The 19,351-nt window shown below is 39.4% G+C and overlaps 1 protein-coding gene and 1 long non-coding RNA gene across 4 annotated transcripts in view; one reads left to right on the top strand and one right to left on the bottom strand.

Annotated features, from left to right (window-relative positions):
* Positions 1-1,390, top strand: part of LRRC3B (leucine rich repeat containing 3B) — a 45,194-nt gene extending 43,804 nt beyond the window's left edge. For all 3 annotated transcript variants that reach the window (XM_040696276.1, XM_015281792.4, XM_418756.6), the window contains exon 2: positions 132-1,390. In XM_040696276.1, the coding sequence (XP_040552210.1) occupies positions 292-1,071 (780 nt within the window). In that variant the 5' untranslated portion in view covers positions 132-291 and the 3' untranslated portion in view covers positions 1,072-1,390. The remainder of the gene's footprint in view (positions 1-131) is intronic.
* A 2,214-nt stretch (positions 1,391-3,604) lies between these two features.
* Positions 3,605-19,351, bottom strand: part of LOC121109995 — a 65,355-nt gene continuing 49,608 nt past the window's right edge. The window contains exons 7-8 of the long non-coding RNA XR_005857791.1: positions 9,628-9,715; positions 3,605-6,096 (exon numbers count right to left, since the gene is read on the bottom strand). This is a non-coding gene — a long non-coding RNA (uncharacterized LOC121109995). The remainder of the gene's footprint in view (positions 6,097-9,627; positions 9,716-19,351) is intronic.

The raw sequence follows: 19,351 nt of genomic DNA on the forward strand, positions 1-19,351 counted from the left end.
TGATAGGATAATAGATCATTTATTTGGTGTTGTGGTGTTGCCTTTCACTTTTACTTCATTTTATTTCTTTAAAAAAAAAAAAAGTTGGGATTGGAGTTTATGGTATAAGGAGCTTTTCTTCTTCTTTGCAGGTGTGTTTTTAAGAGTACTGACCATGAGGAAGTCCACGTGTTAGTCAATTTTTACTAATCCCACTGAAGAAAATGAAGCCACACTTCAGCTTTGCCGATCCTTTTCCCACCACTGTTGGCTGAATGAGAAATGGTCGTGTGATTATGCTGACACCCCAGCATGCATTTGGTAGACCTGTGGCTAACTCGTTCCCTCTCCATGTGTCTACTCTTACAAAGTTTTGTCCTCATGATACTGTGCTTTCATTCTGCCAGTATGTGCCCAAAAGGCTGCCTCTGTTCTCACTCCGGAGGTTTAAATGTCAGCTGTAGCAATGCGAACCTCAAGGAGATACCCAGAGATCTTCCGCCAGAAACAGTCTTACTTTATTTGGACTCCAATCAGATAACATCTATCCCCAATGAAATTTTTAAGGATTTGCACCAACTGAGAGTCCTCAATTTATCAAAAAATGGGATTGAATTTATAGATGAACATGCCTTCAAAGGGGTGGCAGAAACTTTGCAGACTCTGGATTTGTCCGACAACCGGATTCAAAGTGTGCACAAAAATGCTTTCAACAACTTAAAGGCCAGAGCCAGGATTGCAAACAACCCATGGCACTGCGACTGCACGCTGCAGCAGGTATTGAGGAGTATGGCTGTCAACCATGAGACGGCCAACAATGTCATCTGCAAGACCTCTGTGCTGGATGAACATGCTGGGAGACCATTCCTCAATGCTGCCAATGATGCTGACCTCTGTAACCTTCCCAAAAAGACTACTGATTACGCCATGCTGGTCACTATGTTTGGCTGGTTCACCATGGTGATCTCATACGTGGTTTATTACGTCCGGCAAAATCAGGAGGATGCAAGGAGGCACCTTGAATACTTGAAATCCCTGCCAAGCAGGCAAAAGAAACCAGATGAAGCTGATGACATTAGCACTGTGGTATAGTATTCTGAATACAATGACTGCCTTTGCGATGGAAACTAGATTCAGATGACACTAACACCAGAGGTTTACTTCTAACATTCATTGTAAACATTAAGACTTTTTTTTTTTCCCCGTTTAACTGAATTACGCCACTGTTGAGCTTTCTAACAGAGAGTTTTGTCTGGGTGGTATACTTTAATTGTTTCTCTGGTATTCTAAAGCAAGTGAATTAATATGTAAACCTTAGTTTAGACCCATTCCACTATTTAATAACGAAATTTATTTTTTTAATTTAAAAAAAAAAAAAACAAATAAAAGCGTAAATTTGAACCATGTAAAACAGAGTTATTTATTGATCAGAAACCTGTCTGGTGCCAGGGCACTTTACGAAATGATCAGTGCTTGTGAGGTGGAGGATGAGAGTGATGGTGAAGTGGGCCATGAGAGGTATGAGAGCAGAGAGTTCCCAAAAGGCACTTCTTGTTGTGCCCCTCCCCAGGGGGCAGCTGATTTTTGGGATTGCTCCTTGTGATAGGAGAGGGACACAATATGGGGATAGCAGACTGCTCTGAGTTCAGGAGAAAGGAGTGGAAAATTGTGTAGGAACCTGAAGGGTGTTTTGGCAGTGTTGGGGAGAGACCAAGTTGAAGGACAACAATGAGTTGAAGGATACCAATGAGAGGTAAGTGGGGAAATGGGGAGTTTTCATCATACACCCATGAGCTTCAAGCGGGTGTCCTGAGGACTGGAGAAGGCAACAGGATGGCAAAAGCAAACTTGGTCATACTGTTCAAACTGAAGGACCGATAGTGATGGGAAAAAATAAGTAAAATTTGTTTTTAAAATCTGTATATGGCCTCATAACTCCAAATGTTGTCATTGTTTTAAAAGGCTGAACAAAGGAAATGAAGATGTAGGCTGAGAATATTCTGTTGTGTGTTAGACAAAGTATTTTTATATTATGGTATGGATTAATGCTTAGCAAAGTAGCAAGCTAATGATGTTAACTCAGCCTTAAGTATAAAATGGTTATTCTGAAGCCCTACTGTCTTTAGGAATATGATAGTTTTCTATTTTCACAGATGAAGTGAACAAATTCACAACGTTTCTATTGTTCTTTATCTATATAATGAAATGATGTTTATTTCTCCGTCCCTATAGATTCAGTCTAAGTTATATTGAAGTATGGATTGTAGCGGTGTGGATTAAGAAATGTACAAAATATTGCTTTGCAAAAACAAGCTTTAAAGGACAGACTTAATAAAAAAAAAAATCCAACATAGTATCTCCCATTAGATTATCAATTGATTCTGCTAAAAGTGTAATATTTTACATTCTAGAGGGCACATGGTTGTTTATCTTGTTTCTTTCAGGAACACAATTAAAGAAATACCACTTCTAAGATTTGTTACAAAGCACTGAGACAATAGGGACTTTTTTTCCTTCTCTTTTTTATTCTTTTCTGAGGAAAGCAGGCTGGTGGTTACACATCTTGTTAAGTTTGCATTTTATATGATCCGTTTTTCAGGCTCTATCTTAGCAAATTTTCCACTGCTGCAGAAGTGCATCCAGCTCTGCATGACCTGTTGCAGGAGCCAAAAGCAGTTGGGGTAAATACAACTGTGAATCTGAAGAGATCAGATAAGTTGTTATAGTGTACAAGTAGCATACCAAACTTTGCCCAACAGGACATCTCTATGTGAGGACACACACACACACAGCTCTCTGTATAGGGCCTCTGTATAGGTGGAGCCAAGTTCATTCCTTGATATAATTCTCTTATTTTCTGTAAGATCACCTTCGGGGTAAATTTTGTATTGTTCCTATGGCTGTGCTTGCTCAAGTGGTATTTTGGGTCTTGGCTAGTGTAATAATTCTGAAAAAAGCAGAGGAACTAGCTAAACGAAGAGAGTAAACTGGAGGTGCTAACTTATTCTGGAACTCAGTGTTTTTTGTTCACAACTAAGTAGAGGAATTCCTCCAGAAAATTCGGACAAAATGACTTAAATAGCAACATTTACAAAATTCTTGAGAGTCTGCCACTTGTAGGTTTTGAAATTTGTTTTCAAGCAGGGTTTATTTAAAATGTAAACAAACAACTCTTCCCCCAAACTGACCGAGGCAGCAAAATATTTTTAGTTTTTCCATTTTTTCCCACCCTTTCACATGATCCATAAGGACAGAACTGGACAGTACTGTTTTGCACCATCTGAACTAATGACTCCAGGTGTTATAAATCCTGACCAAAACCAATTTAAACCCAGTTCAGCTGTACTTTGTAGAATGGCTCACAAACTGCTTTCATATCAGTTCTCTGGGTGTATTGATTTTCTGTAGTAGATTCCCTATCAAACATCTCTTCACGTATTTTTCTCTTTTCTTTTACAGCCAGTAGTGAAATCTCTGTTTAAAATCTAAGAATCTACATAGTGCTCTGACAGCCAGTAAGATGCAAACTCCTCAAGCTGAATTTAGCTGATGAGGGAAAAGAATTAAATCACTGTGCCTCAGCTGTGTGGACTTGGTAGTGCTAGTACTCATGACAACTCAAGTATTTGAGTTACATTTGTTTATTTCAATGAAAAGAAGCAGAAAAGTTAGAAACCTTTAGACTAAGAAGATACTTATTTTTATCATGTTCACAGCACACCTTTCTGCCCAAAATTTCTGTGTGCCCTTTGAAGTCAATGGCAAAAACTTTTTAAGCTTTGATGGTGTGACATTTTAAGGGGTTATTTTCCAAAATAGTTTCACTCAAAATTGAGTAAATCGGTATGCTTCTAGCTGTGATATCTTAGCACATAAATACAGATGATAGGAACTGGATGTTTCCATAGTCACAGGAGATTGTATATGACAGAAAATAAAGAGGGAAATGCATAACACAGTGACTGATAGAAAAAGCGGGGCTAGAGCTCAACAGCTTAAATGTGATTGCTTTCAATTTCTTGATTTAAATGAAGTCCTGGTTTCTGTTTCTAAATGGTTAAAGATTCTCATTAAAACTAATTCTGTTTTTTCTCTGCTAATTTTGTACTGTTACTGTGCTCTGTGGGTGAGAAGAGTGATGGTGCATTTGGGCTGCATTATTTAGACTCATATTTTATTCTATATATTTTATATATTTACTCAATCTTTGCTTTTATTCTGTTCTCAGTTTTATGTGGAATTAGGTAAAAATACCTTCACCATTAAAATATGTTTTAAGTGGATTCTGTGAGGTAACAGCGAAAGGACAAGAGATAATGGCCTTTAGTTACACAAGGGGAGGTTCAAGTTGGATATTAGGAAAAATTTCTTCTAAGAAAGAGTGATGGAATATTGGAACAGTCTGCGCAGGGAAATGGTAGAGTTCCTGAACATGTTCAAAAAATGTGTAGATGTGGCACTGATGGACATGGTTTAGTGGCATGGTGGTTGTAACTTCTGAATTTGTGTTTTATGTTCTATTCCAAGCTGATGGTTGGACTACATGATCTTAGAGGTCTTTTCCAACCTTTATGATTCTTCAGTAGCAGCATTTTGCATCAGCATTGCCATAGCTTTCAGGGGCTGCCATCCCTGTAGCAGTTTTCACTCAGTTCAGTGCTGCCATGGAATTCTCATCAAGGGGCAGATTTTATTCCAAGTAAGTCTGGATGAGTCCAAAGCAGGAAGGAGGAAACAGACAGCATTAGAAGTGGGTGGACATGTTGACCAGTCCTTTTGAGGAGAAGCAGATTCCTGACAGGCAGAAGATCTTTTAGTATGCATTGCTGAGGAAGGAATCATTTTCAGTTGTAGTATCTCTCTTCTATGCACATTTTTGTGAGTATGCAGCTCTGATACTTAAATAGTTTTATTCATATATTCAGTGTTTGTCCTTGTGATCCTCTCTGAAGGGACAAACTAATTACGTAGTATTACAGTGCTACTGAGGCACTGCAAGTACACACACAGCATACAGTGATGGGAAGACCAGCAAGGAAATGCAAGAGTTCTTTTCTAGTAAAGAGATGTCATGCAGAATATCCACCACAGTGTTTCTCAATTTGAAAGGTTAAGTAAAAGGATTAGTTGTAGGCTAAAATGCTTAATGGTGTCATGGAGTCTTGTGGTATGTTTCTGTGTGATACTTAGTAACAACGTAAATCTAAATCAATTAAAAAGAGTGTCATTCTACTTCTACACTTGGAAAAAGAAGCTAGCATTGCTGAACAGGAGTAAATGAGACTCTCGGGAATTAAAAACATAGTCATTAAATTGTAGGAGTGAAATCTGTAGGAGGAAGGTAGAAGTGGGGCATAAATTGTGGTAGGATTAGATATAAAGGCAAGGTAACAAGCAAAACAATAACGGACTTTTTTTTTTCCCAAGCACACCAGAAATAGGAATCATGTCTTAATAAGAGCCAAGAACTGATCTGGTTACTGAAGGAGCAGTTTGGGTAGCTTGGACAAATGTTATGGAAGAAGACTTTCAGTGATAAACACCAGAAATTATTACAAGAGAAATAGACCACCCAGCAACATAGGTCGAACAGTGCTACAAACCACTGCATAGAATCTGTGAGAAACCCACATTTGGAGCATTGCTTTCATTTCAAGTTCTTCTCATCTCCATAAATCTGTCGTCTGGAACTACAGAAGATGTGGAGAAAGGCAGTAAGATCATCAAGAATATGAGGTGATTTCCATAGGAGAGGAGATCAGAGTCTCTTCAGCATGGAGTCAGAGGAGAGAGGACAGGATGGTAGAATCATAGAATCATTAAGATGAAAACAACCAATAAGCATCAAATACAGATTGCAGATGCCATTTCATGTCAATATATGAAGTATGTGTTTTTTGCATGTGAAACATAACGTGAGTATGCATGCGTGCAGTTCATCCATATGTCTCTCAGGTTCTGTCTTGTTTCCCCATTTATACATATGGATAAAATATGAAGTCTGTTGGATGTTTTCATTGCCCTGTTTCCGTGAAGCAAGTTGCTTTGTTGACAGGAGATGTGATTGGTGCTGCTTCTGAGCCGAGCACACTGTGCCTCCTGCAGTCCCAACACCAGCTGCACAGAAAAAGAAAGAAAACGGGATGAGTGGCATAGCTCATCCTCCTCTCCTCCTAAATCCTTAGTTGATCCCATCAGTTACCATATAGAGCTGTTACCAACCTTTGTGAGCAATCTTTTGTTTTCCTTCTGGCTCACAGAAAGTGATATAATTTTCTACAAAGAAAAATGTATGGGTGAATGATGTAATGACTTTTAGCTCAGTCCTGTTTGTAAAGGTTGGAGAGTGGAAACGTGACTAATATCCCTGGATCTGTTCTCCCTTCTGCACTTATTAATGAGTAGGTTTTTGGCACTGCAGTGTGTTTGGCCATGTTTTTCTCCTAGGAGATAGCTATGCCCCTTGAAGGAGTTTTCTTTAGATGGCTGTGAATCTGAATACAGCTGCTAAAGCCAGCATAAGCTCCGGAATGAAAAATGAATGGTTTTCAGCTTTCCCTATTGGAGGGAAACTTGAGAAACAGACAATTATTTGGGAATTCAAACATCTGTATTGTTCTAATGCTGCTTTGAGGTTTCAAACACTCATTTTGATCATCTTGCTGGTTCTATGGGGCAGTTTGCATGCAGAATTCACAAAGAGAGAGCAATTTCCAAAGCCTGTTAGTGGCAGATTAAACTGGCCATTGAGGTGAAAAAAATAAAAATCCATATGTTGAACAATCTGTTTAGATATCTCTGTCCTTTGTAATTATTAGTCTTTGTCTCATAATCACAGTTACGATCACTAGCCTTTTTAAGGCTCCCTCTTCATTTACAAAAAAAAATAGATCTTCAAAGGCAAACCCAATCTATCAGTATTAAAAAGGCAAATGAATTTTAACATATTAGTTAAATTTTGTCTTCACTACAGTCTATTTGTATGTCTGTGATCATAGAAATGTATGTAATATTATAATATGTAAAATTATAATTTTCCTTATATAGATATGGCTATGAAACTTTGCTCTTTTTCAGACGACTCTGAAAGTTTTTAATATAAAGAAGCAAAGAGAAATCTAGGAATGAAAAAGAAAACCTCCAGAATTTTCAAATCCTCTTCATAAATCAAAGCTCAACAAAGTTATGAAGAAAAACAAACAAAGAAACAAACAAACACCCATTCATGTTTCTTCCTTTAGGGATTAGCTTTGTGCTCAGTGCTGCATTTCATGGTTTACCAATTTTTCATTTCTCTACCTAAGGCAGATTAACACTCGCTTTCTGCAAAGACTGTCGGCAACAGAGAAGATGGAAGCGTATCACATTGGCTGAAGGAAGAACTGTGAGTGTAACAAGCTCTAGACAATACTTCTGTGCCCTGCTCATAAAATTTAGTGGCAAAAGGAAAGAGCTGCTGAATTAAGATTCTGCTGGAGAGGTTTCAGATTCTCAGGCAGATACTAACATTTGTATTCTTAATGTGGCTGTGTGAGGGGCAAACCACGCATCTTTTTGCTACCTTATTTCAGGAGCTACAGGCAGACTTGGTTGCTGTTAGAGAACACAAAACCTCCTACCCTTATCTGGGTGCAGTCACCGTTGTTTAGTACAACCACTGTTTCTGTATAATGTTTTAAAGTACCTTTCATAAATCTTTACATTTAAACCTCAGCAAGTTTTTTGTTTTTTTTCTTTTTCACTTATCAAAAACTTTTTCCTTCTGCTCATCTCTCATGGTTTTTACAATATTCTTGAACTCATGAATATAGTAGAATTTTTGCAAAGAAAATGAGATGTGTGTCTACATGGTGATTTTTTTAATATAAAATGGCTGATCAATAAATGAACAAAGTTCATTTTCTGAAGTTCTGCAGTAAAAAAGATCAACTTTTTAGAAGGGCTGGGTGAAGTATAAAGGTACTCTTTCAAAAGAAGCTCTGCGGTACCTTGAAACATTTACTTCTCTTCAAAAACTGTGACAGCTCTGTAAGTATATTTGGAAGCATCATACCAGATGCAAATTGTAATGCTGAAAATTATTTTTATATAATAAAAGAAATTTATGTATTGTGTTTTAACACTGTGGTGTACCAAAATTCCCAGCCTAAGTTGATATGGAGCTTTCTTTGTCAGCAGACTTCTTTCCCAAATCCAGGAATACAGTCTGGGTTGCATGTGAGTTAGCAGTTTTGCCATTGCCTTCAGTGGGATCAGCATTTCTCTAATAAATGAATTACTGATAGAGAGCACAAGGAGTGATTATACTTCAGGTGTTAATGTAGATTTACCTCTAATGGTATCACACCATTTTGCAGTAGTGCACCTTCAGACTGGTGGTCAATAGCATTGTCAGTTGTCTTTACTTTGTACTGCTTATGTGACAAAATACAGGTGGTATCATTTTGTATCTGGCTGTACATAAGCCCCTCTGGAATCTAGAAGTGAATGGATACGGTAGTGGGCTTTTTCAGCCTCTAAAAAAAGGATGGTATTAACGCAGGTTGGCTGCAAGTTATTGGCTTCCAGTAACGTGTTCAGTCAGCATCAGTCACAAAGTTACTTTTTAGCAAAATTGCCAGAGTCAGCAGGCATCTGGAAAATAACTACCGTTATTGGTTAAATGCTTGTATTCCAGTATTTTTCCTCAATTACTGCTGTTCTGCACCATTGTGTCCTCCATGAACAGCGCTATGGAGGTGAGCAAAAAGTTGTCTTGGAAGAAACGAGCTCTGAATTTTCTCTCTCCTGAGGGCGTGGAAGAAAGGTCTGTCATGGAAATTACCTCATTTAGAAACACGATAGTACATAATTGTGGACCTGAGGAGACCTGACACGCATTTCATTTCTGACCCCTGACAGCCTCAATAAATAGAGGCCATGCTTAACAGAGAGAACAGATCATTTGGGCTAAGAAAAGTGAGTCTTTCATAGCTGAGCCGCTATTGCCGAAAACCCACAGAGATGCAATGATTAAATACACTTTACATTTGGAAAATCCTGCAGGCAAGTCTTTAAACAGTGTTGTAGTGCTTTCCCTTCTGATGCCAGTAGATTTGTTCTAATACAGCATGGCTATAACTAAATGTACGGCAGTCAGCTGTAGCTGATAGAGGTGTATGGGTGGTGTCTGAGCACATGTTCTGTAAGCACTAGGTGTCCAGCAGCATGCATTTTCTGCTGCAGATGTTGAATGGAGCATAATAGAGAAGCAGCTTTTAAGTAGGAACTGAAAAGGTGCCCGTGAAGGGTGTGGCGTGATCTGGCTGATGAGTTGGAGAGTGGGCCAGTGGCACCTGACACTGCACGCCTGATTAAGCTGTTTGTGATGGAGTTGGTTTGAAACACCAGTTCTTAGCCCTTGTGAGAACTGCTTTGGATCAAGACCATGTACTTCAGCTCTTCCAGACTCCTGTCTGACACATGTATGTACTTGCATGGGCACAGCCTCATCTGACTCAGCTGGATGCTGCTGGTAGGACAGTGGGAATCAAAATGCCTTGCCAATAATTAGTCGTATGCAGATGACAAGCCTGGGTGGTAGCAGTGTCCTAGGGAAGCTATCCACAAGCGTGTAGGTGTGGATGGGAAGAGGGACAGTGTGCTTACCAGGATTGTGCTACTCCAGTATTGGTACAAAAGGTTCTCAATTTTTTTTAAAGTCTTCTGTTTTCATAGCAGCCTAGCACTGGAACTTCTGTAAAAATGAAAGCACAGTAATTAAATGATTACTTATCACTTCCATACCAAAGACACACTTAATTCCTGCATGCTCTGCATCACGTTTGAGCCTGCCAAGCTGCTTTTCTTGGGGACACTTCCCAAGGGCAAGGAGTCAGCCATGTCCTCCATGCCCAACCATGGGGCACCTGTCTCTGAGCAACCTAGTATGTCTGACAGTTGCAATCAGGGGTTCTTTGTGTCCTTTAAACGGCAAAGTGGGCATAGCAACCTATCCGCTTGTTTGTCAGACACTGTATGTTTCCATGCATAGACTTCATCTTCTATGAGAATGGAGTGGTCAAGCAGTGGGCAGTGTGAGGAGCGGTGGGAATCTGGTTCCTGTGCTCCCAGGGAGAGAGGAGCAGCTGGGATGGATGAAGGAGGATCTGAACAGATGGAAGAGGTTAGGAGAATGACTGGAAAAGCCAGAGCAGCCCTGTAACCTGGTAGTGTGCATATGGGACAAGTCCAGCTGTCTGCAGAGAGGGAAGGAATACCTGGTAAGGATGCTCTGTGTGAGGATTTTTCATTCAGGGAGCTTTGATGATGCTGTGACTTGTTTTCTACCTCTCATAAAACTACTGCCATTGTTTCTCATTGGGAGCAAGGCTGTGCTGGTGGGGAGGGATACTAGAATGCCCATGCTCCCCATGAAAGAGATTAGCTGCCCAGTCTGACCTGCTCCAGCCAGGGAGTTTCTCTCCAGCTGCAGGCTCCTTGGCATGGGAATCTGGGTCAGAATATATCCCTCTGCCAGACATGCTTGCAGCCACTGCAAGGCATCCCAGTAAGCAGAGTGGTGGGGATGATGTGCCAGCCTCTGTGGTGGCTTCTGAGTAAATCAGACCCAGCCACATTGCCACTGCAGCCTCTTGGCTAAGGCTTGGATCTTCCCTGCCTGATCCCCATCGACTCTGAGGAAGAGGGAGATTTCTCTTTCCAGGCAGTGAATTGTAAATAATGTCCCTGCTCTGCTCTCCCACATAAGGGCGTTTAAACCAGCTATACGTATCTTTGGAAATGCAGAGAAGATGTAGTGAAGGAGGGAGCAGGCTATATAAATCAAATCATCCCTTTCATGCTTCTCCCTTCTTCAGCTGTTTTTAAAAAGGGAGACCACCTGCCCTTACTGTGCTGCTTTCCTGAATGTAAGGTAAAAGAGTAGAGGGTCAGATCCTTATGTACAGAATTTTAATGTAGTTCCATTAAAATCAAAGGAGCTATTCTCATTTATCATGGGGAAAGTCCTCTTACAGAATACATTTCCAACTGCTAGCATCTTCACCAAGCATGAAGGAAAGAAAGCTGAGGTAATCTGCAGGGAATATTTGGCTTAGCTGGTTTGAAGCTGTTCCTACTTCAGTTGTGCTTAGGGAATTCTTGTTAGGGGAAAAGATACTGATACAAGGGCTTGAGTTGGCACAAGCTTCTTTCAGCATAAACTTTAACGATCAGCTAAACAGAACAAGAATAGAGACTTGTGCTTCCCCTCACATGATGAAAGCTTCAAGGTTTGGTAGTTAACAAAGAGAATCTCGTTATAATTATGATCTCCAGTGAATATTGAAAAGTCTTAGAATTTCATCAGCCCTTAGAAGGATGAGGAACATCAATGTGATCTCTTTTCCCAACTTAAAGTCAGCAGTGCTCCTGGCTTGTAGCCCAAAGGCTGTGGAGGCCAACAGGAATATTGTGGGGGTTTTTTTCACTAGAGGAATCAGTACAATATTAAAAAAGTCATTTGCTGCACTGCAAGGTCAATTAAGCAGGGCTAGTACAAGGTAGTTATAATCTAACTAGAAAGTACTAGGGACAGATAAAAGTCCCAAGCTTCTGCTCCTTCTTATAAAAGCATGACAGTATACTGCAAAGACAGAGGCACAGTGAGAAATCTGTATGCTTAATATGCCTATTAGAAGGTCTATTCTGACCATACTAGTTTTGCTATTTATTTATCCTTTGGAAAGCTGGCAGTGGAGTAATTAATCTATCTGAAAATACATACATATATGTTTGTGTGTGCGTGAATAGTTTTGTACTTGGCAGGGTGAGTGGTATCTTGTTAATGCAAAATGACTTGTACTCCCCGAAAATGTTTTACAATTCACGTTAATTGTTAGTGAACAGGGTCTGATTAGCAAGTTTCTAAAATTGGTGTGTTATGCCTTTCATGCTAAAAGGCAAATGTTCTCCAGTTGACTCAGGATGTACCTCCTTAGCTTTCTGAAGGTACCTTACCAATCCAAGATGATTTAAAACAATTACACAACTTTAAAATATGAGTATCAGGCTTTGGCTTAACTTAAAAACTGTACTTTTGAACGAGAGGTGAATTATCTCTAGTGATTATAACTCCAATATTATGTCGTTTTCTCCTATGAGGAATTTACAGAGGAATAGTTTACAAGCAATCATTCTGCATTTAAAACTGACCTTGTTTTGCAGGCATACATAACTTCTTTAAGATACAGTTACCAACTCTACCTGTGATCCTTATCATTGTCAAGGAAATGAGAATTTCTCCAGGGCTGTTATCGCTATAATTCCATGAAATATAATCAAGGACTGTAAATATAGGCCATTGTCACCTGCTGCCTGCCTCTCCCTGGACCTTATCATTCTTAAACATGAATGTTGTGGATGTGATAGCTGTCTGCTGGGGTGCGTGATGTTAACAAGGACTGTGAACATCCAGATGAAATACAGGTCTGTTGCTCAACTTTTAGACAAATGTACCTTGGTAAAGGTCACCCGTAAAGGAAAAGATGTATGGAGGATGCCTGGAGAGGTGTTCAGGAAACAGATGGCTCAGTTTTATTTTCCTTCTCCCTTGCCTGTTTTTCACTTTTGAAATTGAAGAACTGCAAAAGTTTACAGTGTCTGGAGAAATAGTGAAGTGGTAAATTGCCACAGCCAACTGAGACGATGTTAAATAAGAGACTGGAAAAGGTTTTTAATTCAAACTATGATAGCATGTAATTCTTCCCAGTGACTAATTAACATCAGATAAAAGAGATCTTAAAGTTTTTAATAACAACCATGCTTCTTCAAAGACATGGAAGAACTCAAAATAAATATCCTTTCCCATATATCCTTTATGGGAAAGACTGAAAGACTACACTCAAGATATTTCAGATAGGTCTACGGTAAAAGTAAGATAGAAGCAGGAAGATTTTAGCTTTATACTATTCATCCATTCTCAGTACAACAGCTGTAATTTATCCACCAAATAGATGAGGGAGACGAGCTCCATACATAATATGTATGTTCTCTCACATCAGCTACAGTGGAAGAAACATTTGCTGCCCAGGCTTCGTCTGCTGCTTTAATTTTTTTTTAATTTCCCCAAGTTCTGAGTGGTTCTGTGTCCCAGCTCTAAGTATCTGAATTAAGACCAGATTTACAAAGTCTCAAGCAAGAATTTGATTAAGATTTTATAAATCTGGCCTTAATGAGGAGACTCGGAGCTGGATTATTCAGATTGCTCCAGAAGTCAGGGGGATTAAGAACTTGTCTTGAGAAATATTCCTTTAGCATCTTCGTAATAATGATCCTAAGTTTAGAAATGTCTGTTCATGGAGAAAGTAAAAGACAGAAACCAAAGCAGCATACTTTTAAATAATGAAAGCAAGTCTTCGTTTCAAAAGTACAGAGTAGCCTGGAAGAGTGAAGCCGAGCCCAGAGTCCCTTCCATGTGTGCTGCACCCAGGAGCTACAGCAGTCATAGTTACTCAGTGAACTTCATGGAGATACTCCTGTCAGTGGACAGGAATTGAGCAGCTAAGAACCGCTCTTTCTAGCTACAAGTGAGGCAAAGGCAATGTGCAGGGTGGGCTCTGCCAGCCAGTGTGGTGGGTCATCAACCTCGTCATCAGAAAGAGCTCATGTTGCTCCTGCCTCACTGTCTGGACCCCAATCATGCACGGGGCTGGTATAGTGCTCATGTATTTATTCTCTTGGATCACTGGTGCAAGGGTGTTTGTGTCAAATACTTCCTTCTTCCCTTTTCACTTCAGTTTGTTTTTTCCTGTGTTGCTGAAAGCAAGATTGGATCCTGTAGATCAGTACAAAGCAATGACAAGACCCAGCAGGGGCTGAGGTCTGGGGGGTGCTCTGAAGATATGTGCAAATCCAAGCCCTGCGGAATGGTCTTCCTTATTTATTCATTCAAATCCACAATGAAAGGAAGCATGTTTGGAGAATGAGTTGCATGCTTTGAGGATGTTGTTTTCTAAATGAGATGTGGTAAGTATATCTTCTATGCATGTGATTAAGAGAAGCTGCAACATCATGAGAACAAGACCTAACAAGATCTACGCTCTAAAAGGTAGGCAGCTTGTTAATGTCCACTTTTAAGGAGAGGGCACTGCTTTTGGATTGTATTTTCAAGGACTGTCTCCAGACTGTCTCTACATTTACTTGAATGTCTCAACAAGGGTTAAGGGTTCAGAGTATTTGAATACTTGGCCACTCATTACAACCACAGGTCCTTTGTGTCAGATCATAATATCTAGGAATATCTAGCTTTAGAAATATGTCACATACTGAAATGCTTCCATTTTGCATATCACATTCATCATTAAGATAAATTTACCTATCTGTGAGCTCTTCAAAAGCAGCCGATGACAGAATGGCTTCTTTGCTCCGACACAAACTTCCGAGGCTTGTTGGTGTACAGTGTATGGTTCTCCTATTTCACCTTCCTCTTGTGTTTGCAGTTATCATGGGAAAAAAAGGTTGGGAAAACAAAAGAAAGCCTATAGTCCACAGCAGAATCTTAGGTTTAAGACAAACTATGTTTTACATAGTCCCCTAATGTAACCACCTATCTAAACTCTTTTCCCTCAGCTAAGACCTTTGAATGTTGAGAACATCTAAGAAGGTACTCCACCGCTGGCAACAGCAGTTCAGCTGAGCAAGGCAAATGCAAAACCTTACATAAAAGAGAATGCAATATGTCCTTGATCATCTCAACCTACCAAAAAAGCACTTCAGTTAATGCAAAAATTTCTGTTTAGTTTGTTGGTTTTGAATTAAGTTGTCAAAATCTTGCACTTTTCTAAGTCTTCAAGCATGTTCACACTTTCTCTCCCTTGTTAGTGTGCCTGTTCTGGAAGTGGTACTGTAATTTCTTAAATTGGGGATATAACTGAGAAGAAAAAAAAATAGGGGAAAAAACCAACAGACAAGCTTTTGCAAACTGCAGAAGCAGCAGAAATTGTTGTTTGTTTGTCTCCCAGTTATGTCAATTGGCCTACAAAAACATGTCAGCTCCTCCCACGTACCTTGCCAGAGGCCTTATACCATCACATCTAAAACAATGCTGTCGTTGTTTAAAAAAAATGTAGTGTTTTCAGCTTTTGAGAGCAAATAGTATTCATCATGATCTCAGCACCGATATTGGCACAGTGGAACACTGTTAACTAATCAATTTCTTGTTTTAAAAACGTGTCTCAAAACAACACCAACTCTACTGGCCACTTTGCCAGGTAACCTTGTTCTAGTCCAGTGTCAATATTGAAGACTATTTTCTGTTGAAGTGGAGAACACGCAGACTGGTAAATATGAAATAAGCGGGACTTCAAACAATCTGACTGTGATGTTTTTTTCACAAAATGATCAGAAAGAATTTTCCCTTTATTAACCAAACATGTTTGCACAGATTTGCTGATAGGTGGTGCACTGCTGCAGACTTGCTCTGCAGTCTTGGTACTGCAGAGTCTTAGATGTTCCTGCCTACAAGGAAGACATTGAGGCCCTGGAATGTGGCCAGCGACAGGCAACAAAGCTGTGAAGGATCTGGGGCACAAATCTTAAGGGGAGCAACTAAGTGAACTGGGATTATTCAGTCAAGGAGGTTCAGGGGAGACCTGATCACTCTCTGCCTGAAAGGAGGTTGTGGTGAGGTGGGGGGTCACCTTCTTCTTCCAGGGAACAGTGATAGGATGGGAGGGAACGGCCTCAAGTTGCACCAGGGGAGGTTCAGGTTGGCGGTTATGAAACATTTGTTCTCAGAAGAGTTGTGAGGTATTGGAACAGGCTGCCCAGGGGGGTAGTAGAGTCACTGACCTGGAGGTCTTCAAGAAATTTCTAGGTATGGCACTGTGGGACATGGTTTAGGGGTATGGTGGTGATGAACTAGATGATCTTAGAGCTCTTTTCCAAACTTTATGATTCTATGATTTCCATCAAGTAACAAGAAGACTCTTATAAAAAGAAGTCAGACTCTACTCATGCACGTGTGTACTTGCTCATTTTAGACAAGACTTGAACAAAGTGCTATATTTATAGGATGTAGTGTAAGAAACTGGTGACAAAATGTGTGTCTAGCTGTGTGGTTTCAGAAATGCATAAAATGCTTAAATACAAATAATCAAAGCATCAATATATTTTTGCTGCACATCAGACTTCTCATTTCACTTGGCACCATACTGTGAGCTTTGCAGTGACAGCTGATGACACATTTTGTGAATGACAAGGTAGTTGGGTCACAGATAGGCTCAGTGGACTATTTCAGGTAAAACAGAAAACATTTAAAAAATCCTTAGGACGCTTCTGAACAAGACAAACCAAAGGAGAAACACTGCAAGAAATGTTATTATTATATTATCCTATTATATGGTGTTTCATGATGATGCAGCAAAAAAAATCAATATGGTGCCAAGTTTCTGCTTGGCTCTTAAAAGAGATTTCCAGGCATTTGAGGGGAGCTCATTCAAAATGATATGGAAGAAAATATATATCTGCATTTTCTTTTTTTCTGGAGAAGCTGATGTTTTCCAGATAGTTCTGACTGCTTTTGAAATTTGCTTACTTTTTTCATTTTTTTTAAATTTATTTTGGTTCTACTGCTTGGAGAAAACTGTATGTATGTATGTTACTCTACTGCTCTTTTGAAAAATTATCTTGTAACCTAAAGGCATGCATGTTAGTTTTATTTCACTTTAGCCCATTCAGCTGCAAATAATTAATCAAAGCTGTTGGTTTAATTGGTTTAAAAATTTGTTGGCTTCCATTTAAAGCCAGTAACCATAGTGCTTCCATAACGCTTTCTGGCTAAGCTAATCCTTCAGAAATAATACACCCATACAGCTTTCATTTGTCTTCAGGAAGGCTGGAATTCTAGTTTGTGAATACATATATTTTCAAAACTATTAAAAGTTTGGATTAAACTGTGTGATTTTTTTGTGCTATCAAATTATTCCTTAGCTTGGGCAGAATTATTGTAACAGAAAATAGAGCATTTTCTACCATTTATCACTCCTCCATTGTGTTAAAGTATGTCATTCTGAAATGGTTCATAGAAGGCTGCTCACCTATGAATGTGCAAAATGGATGCAATGACCCAGAAAGGCACCCGAGGAGCCGAGTCTGCTACAGCATTTTGCATTTAGCTATTCTGGGAGAAAACCACTTCTGGATGCATTTATTCTCGTGAGGCATGGAGTCTCGGCAGTCAAATTGTCCTGCTTAAATGGGACTCACAGTCACAGGGGGGTGAAATCTGTGCAGCACTGTGAAAGTTCACAGCGCTGCAGTGATTTGCAACAAGGGCATCTCCCTCTCTATAATGGTGGCAAGGGTAATGCTGAGCTTGGCTTCCTGAAGCATAGCAGCATTGTAAGGAAACAGCCTAGTCTTAGATCTCCAGGAATGAAGTTACTCCTTCAGTCACTCGGAACAGTTAAGCTGAATTGCACAAAACATATGTTGCTTGCATAAGATGCATTTAGGGTGAAAACTCTGCTTTTAATTATAGACGGTTGTATAAAATGTCAGCGATTAAACCACAGATTTAGCAGTATTCTTGGCTGGCATGAGAGGCAGAAAGCATGCTTCTCCTCCTGTTTACTCCTTTTGGAGCTGAATTTCTCATACTTTATGAAACATTTTTATTCAAGTGAAAAAAAAAAAAAAAAAAAAAAAAAACTACCAAAGAGAAAACTAGGATTGCTTCATCTATTCTCTCTCGAGGTTTCACAACAGTGAAATAGCCCAGGATGGGATCCAAAAGCAGCTGAGCAGTTCGGTTTTGAAACAGAATAAAACTGAGATCTAATATCTCATTTCAAAGCAAAAGAAATGAAATTCAGATTTAGATCATCTGAAATGGACTTTCAGTGTCCTTTTGTCTGCAGATTGATGTGGAATGTCTCTCCTTTAAAGTCAGCAGTTGCCTCTGATAAGTAATTTTACTTCAGCAATTCTCCAGAGCCTGGGATAATTATATCCAAGGCAAAAATTGACAAAGTTTGAAATCTGATCAGATATATATCCAGCTGAGCATGATCCACTTAAGCATTTGTTCTGATTTAGCCATTGTCATTCCAAAAATACTATCATGGAGGAAAATATAAACATGATCCCTTCTTTTTTAGGATTGTTACCATCTGTATCATAGTTACCAAATGTTTCTTGCTCAACGTGTATTTAAAATTAACCTGGTCTATGCATTGCTTGCCTTTACTGTAAGCATAACATAGTAATCACAGCTCCGTTCACAGAACGTGGTCTACATCAATAAGCATTTTTCTGTAGCTTTGAGTAATTTTTTCTGACAAGTGCTATTTTTGCCACTTCCATAAGTGTATAAGTCCTTATTATTATGCTGTTGTGATTCACTTCTGTGCTGATTTCTGTGGAAGTACGTTGAATTACACCAGCTGAGGTTATGGCCTCTACTGAGCTTTTCAGAGTGTTTTCTTCTAGTCGCCTCTATTTTTAGGTCAATTACTGAGTCCCCGTCACGTTATATGACTGAAGATAGCACCTGTCCTTTTATTTATATCCTCATATTTACTGAGTTCCTGTTGCTGCTTTTTTTGTCTTCCCTTCCCCGTGTAACTGCTTCTTATTACACTATTTCCTGATTTAACCTAGATTACACAATATCTATGTAGGTTCAATAATTCCTTGAAAGAACTAATTGAGCAAAAAACACTAATGGGAGACCTATGGGTTGACCCTGACAAGGCTAAAATCCTCTCATGCATAAGGAGGAGACTTTTCATTTTAAATGAGGTGATTAATGGTAAGATCCTATCTTCCTCTGAATGCTGTGCACCAACATATTACAACAGTAACCTTTGCTGGGTGAAAAATGATGTTTAAAAGAGTGTTTACTGGAAAGCCAAGTGTTGCCTGACTCCAAGAGGTAGCCTTAGCACCAGGAGTGGATACGAAGGGCTGACTTTCCATTCTAATCTTTGGCTTAAGCATTTCTTGAAAGGGATGACAGAAGCCACTTGATTCACAAGGTGGCTGCCAACTACACATGATCAGATGCCAGCAGAGTGAGGAACAGCCCTAGAGGTGGCTCTGGTCTCTGTCTTCATTAAGGTCGTCTGCTTGTGACAGGAATGTGAAGAGAACCAAAGCAGTCAGCATCTGACCCTCAGAAACATTCTCTTTGAGTTACCAAGTTTGTATAACCAAGTGTAACAGCCAAGAGCCAAAAGTCTCCTGTATGGAGTAGTTGATTAATATCTGAATGGGTATTTGGAGTCTTGGGCATATATGCAGAATTTATCATTTGACATTTTCTAATATAATTTACTGTCTGTCATATATGGCTTTATTTGTGTAGTGTCTTTTTTTTCTTTCTTAAATT

Source organism: Gallus gallus, chromosome 2 (genome assembly GCF_016699485.2).
Source record: "Gallus gallus isolate bGalGal1 chromosome 2, bGalGal1.mat.broiler.GRCg7b, whole genome shotgun sequence".
In the NCBI taxonomy this organism is placed as follows: domain Eukaryota; kingdom Metazoa; phylum Chordata; class Aves; order Galliformes; family Phasianidae; genus Gallus; species Gallus gallus.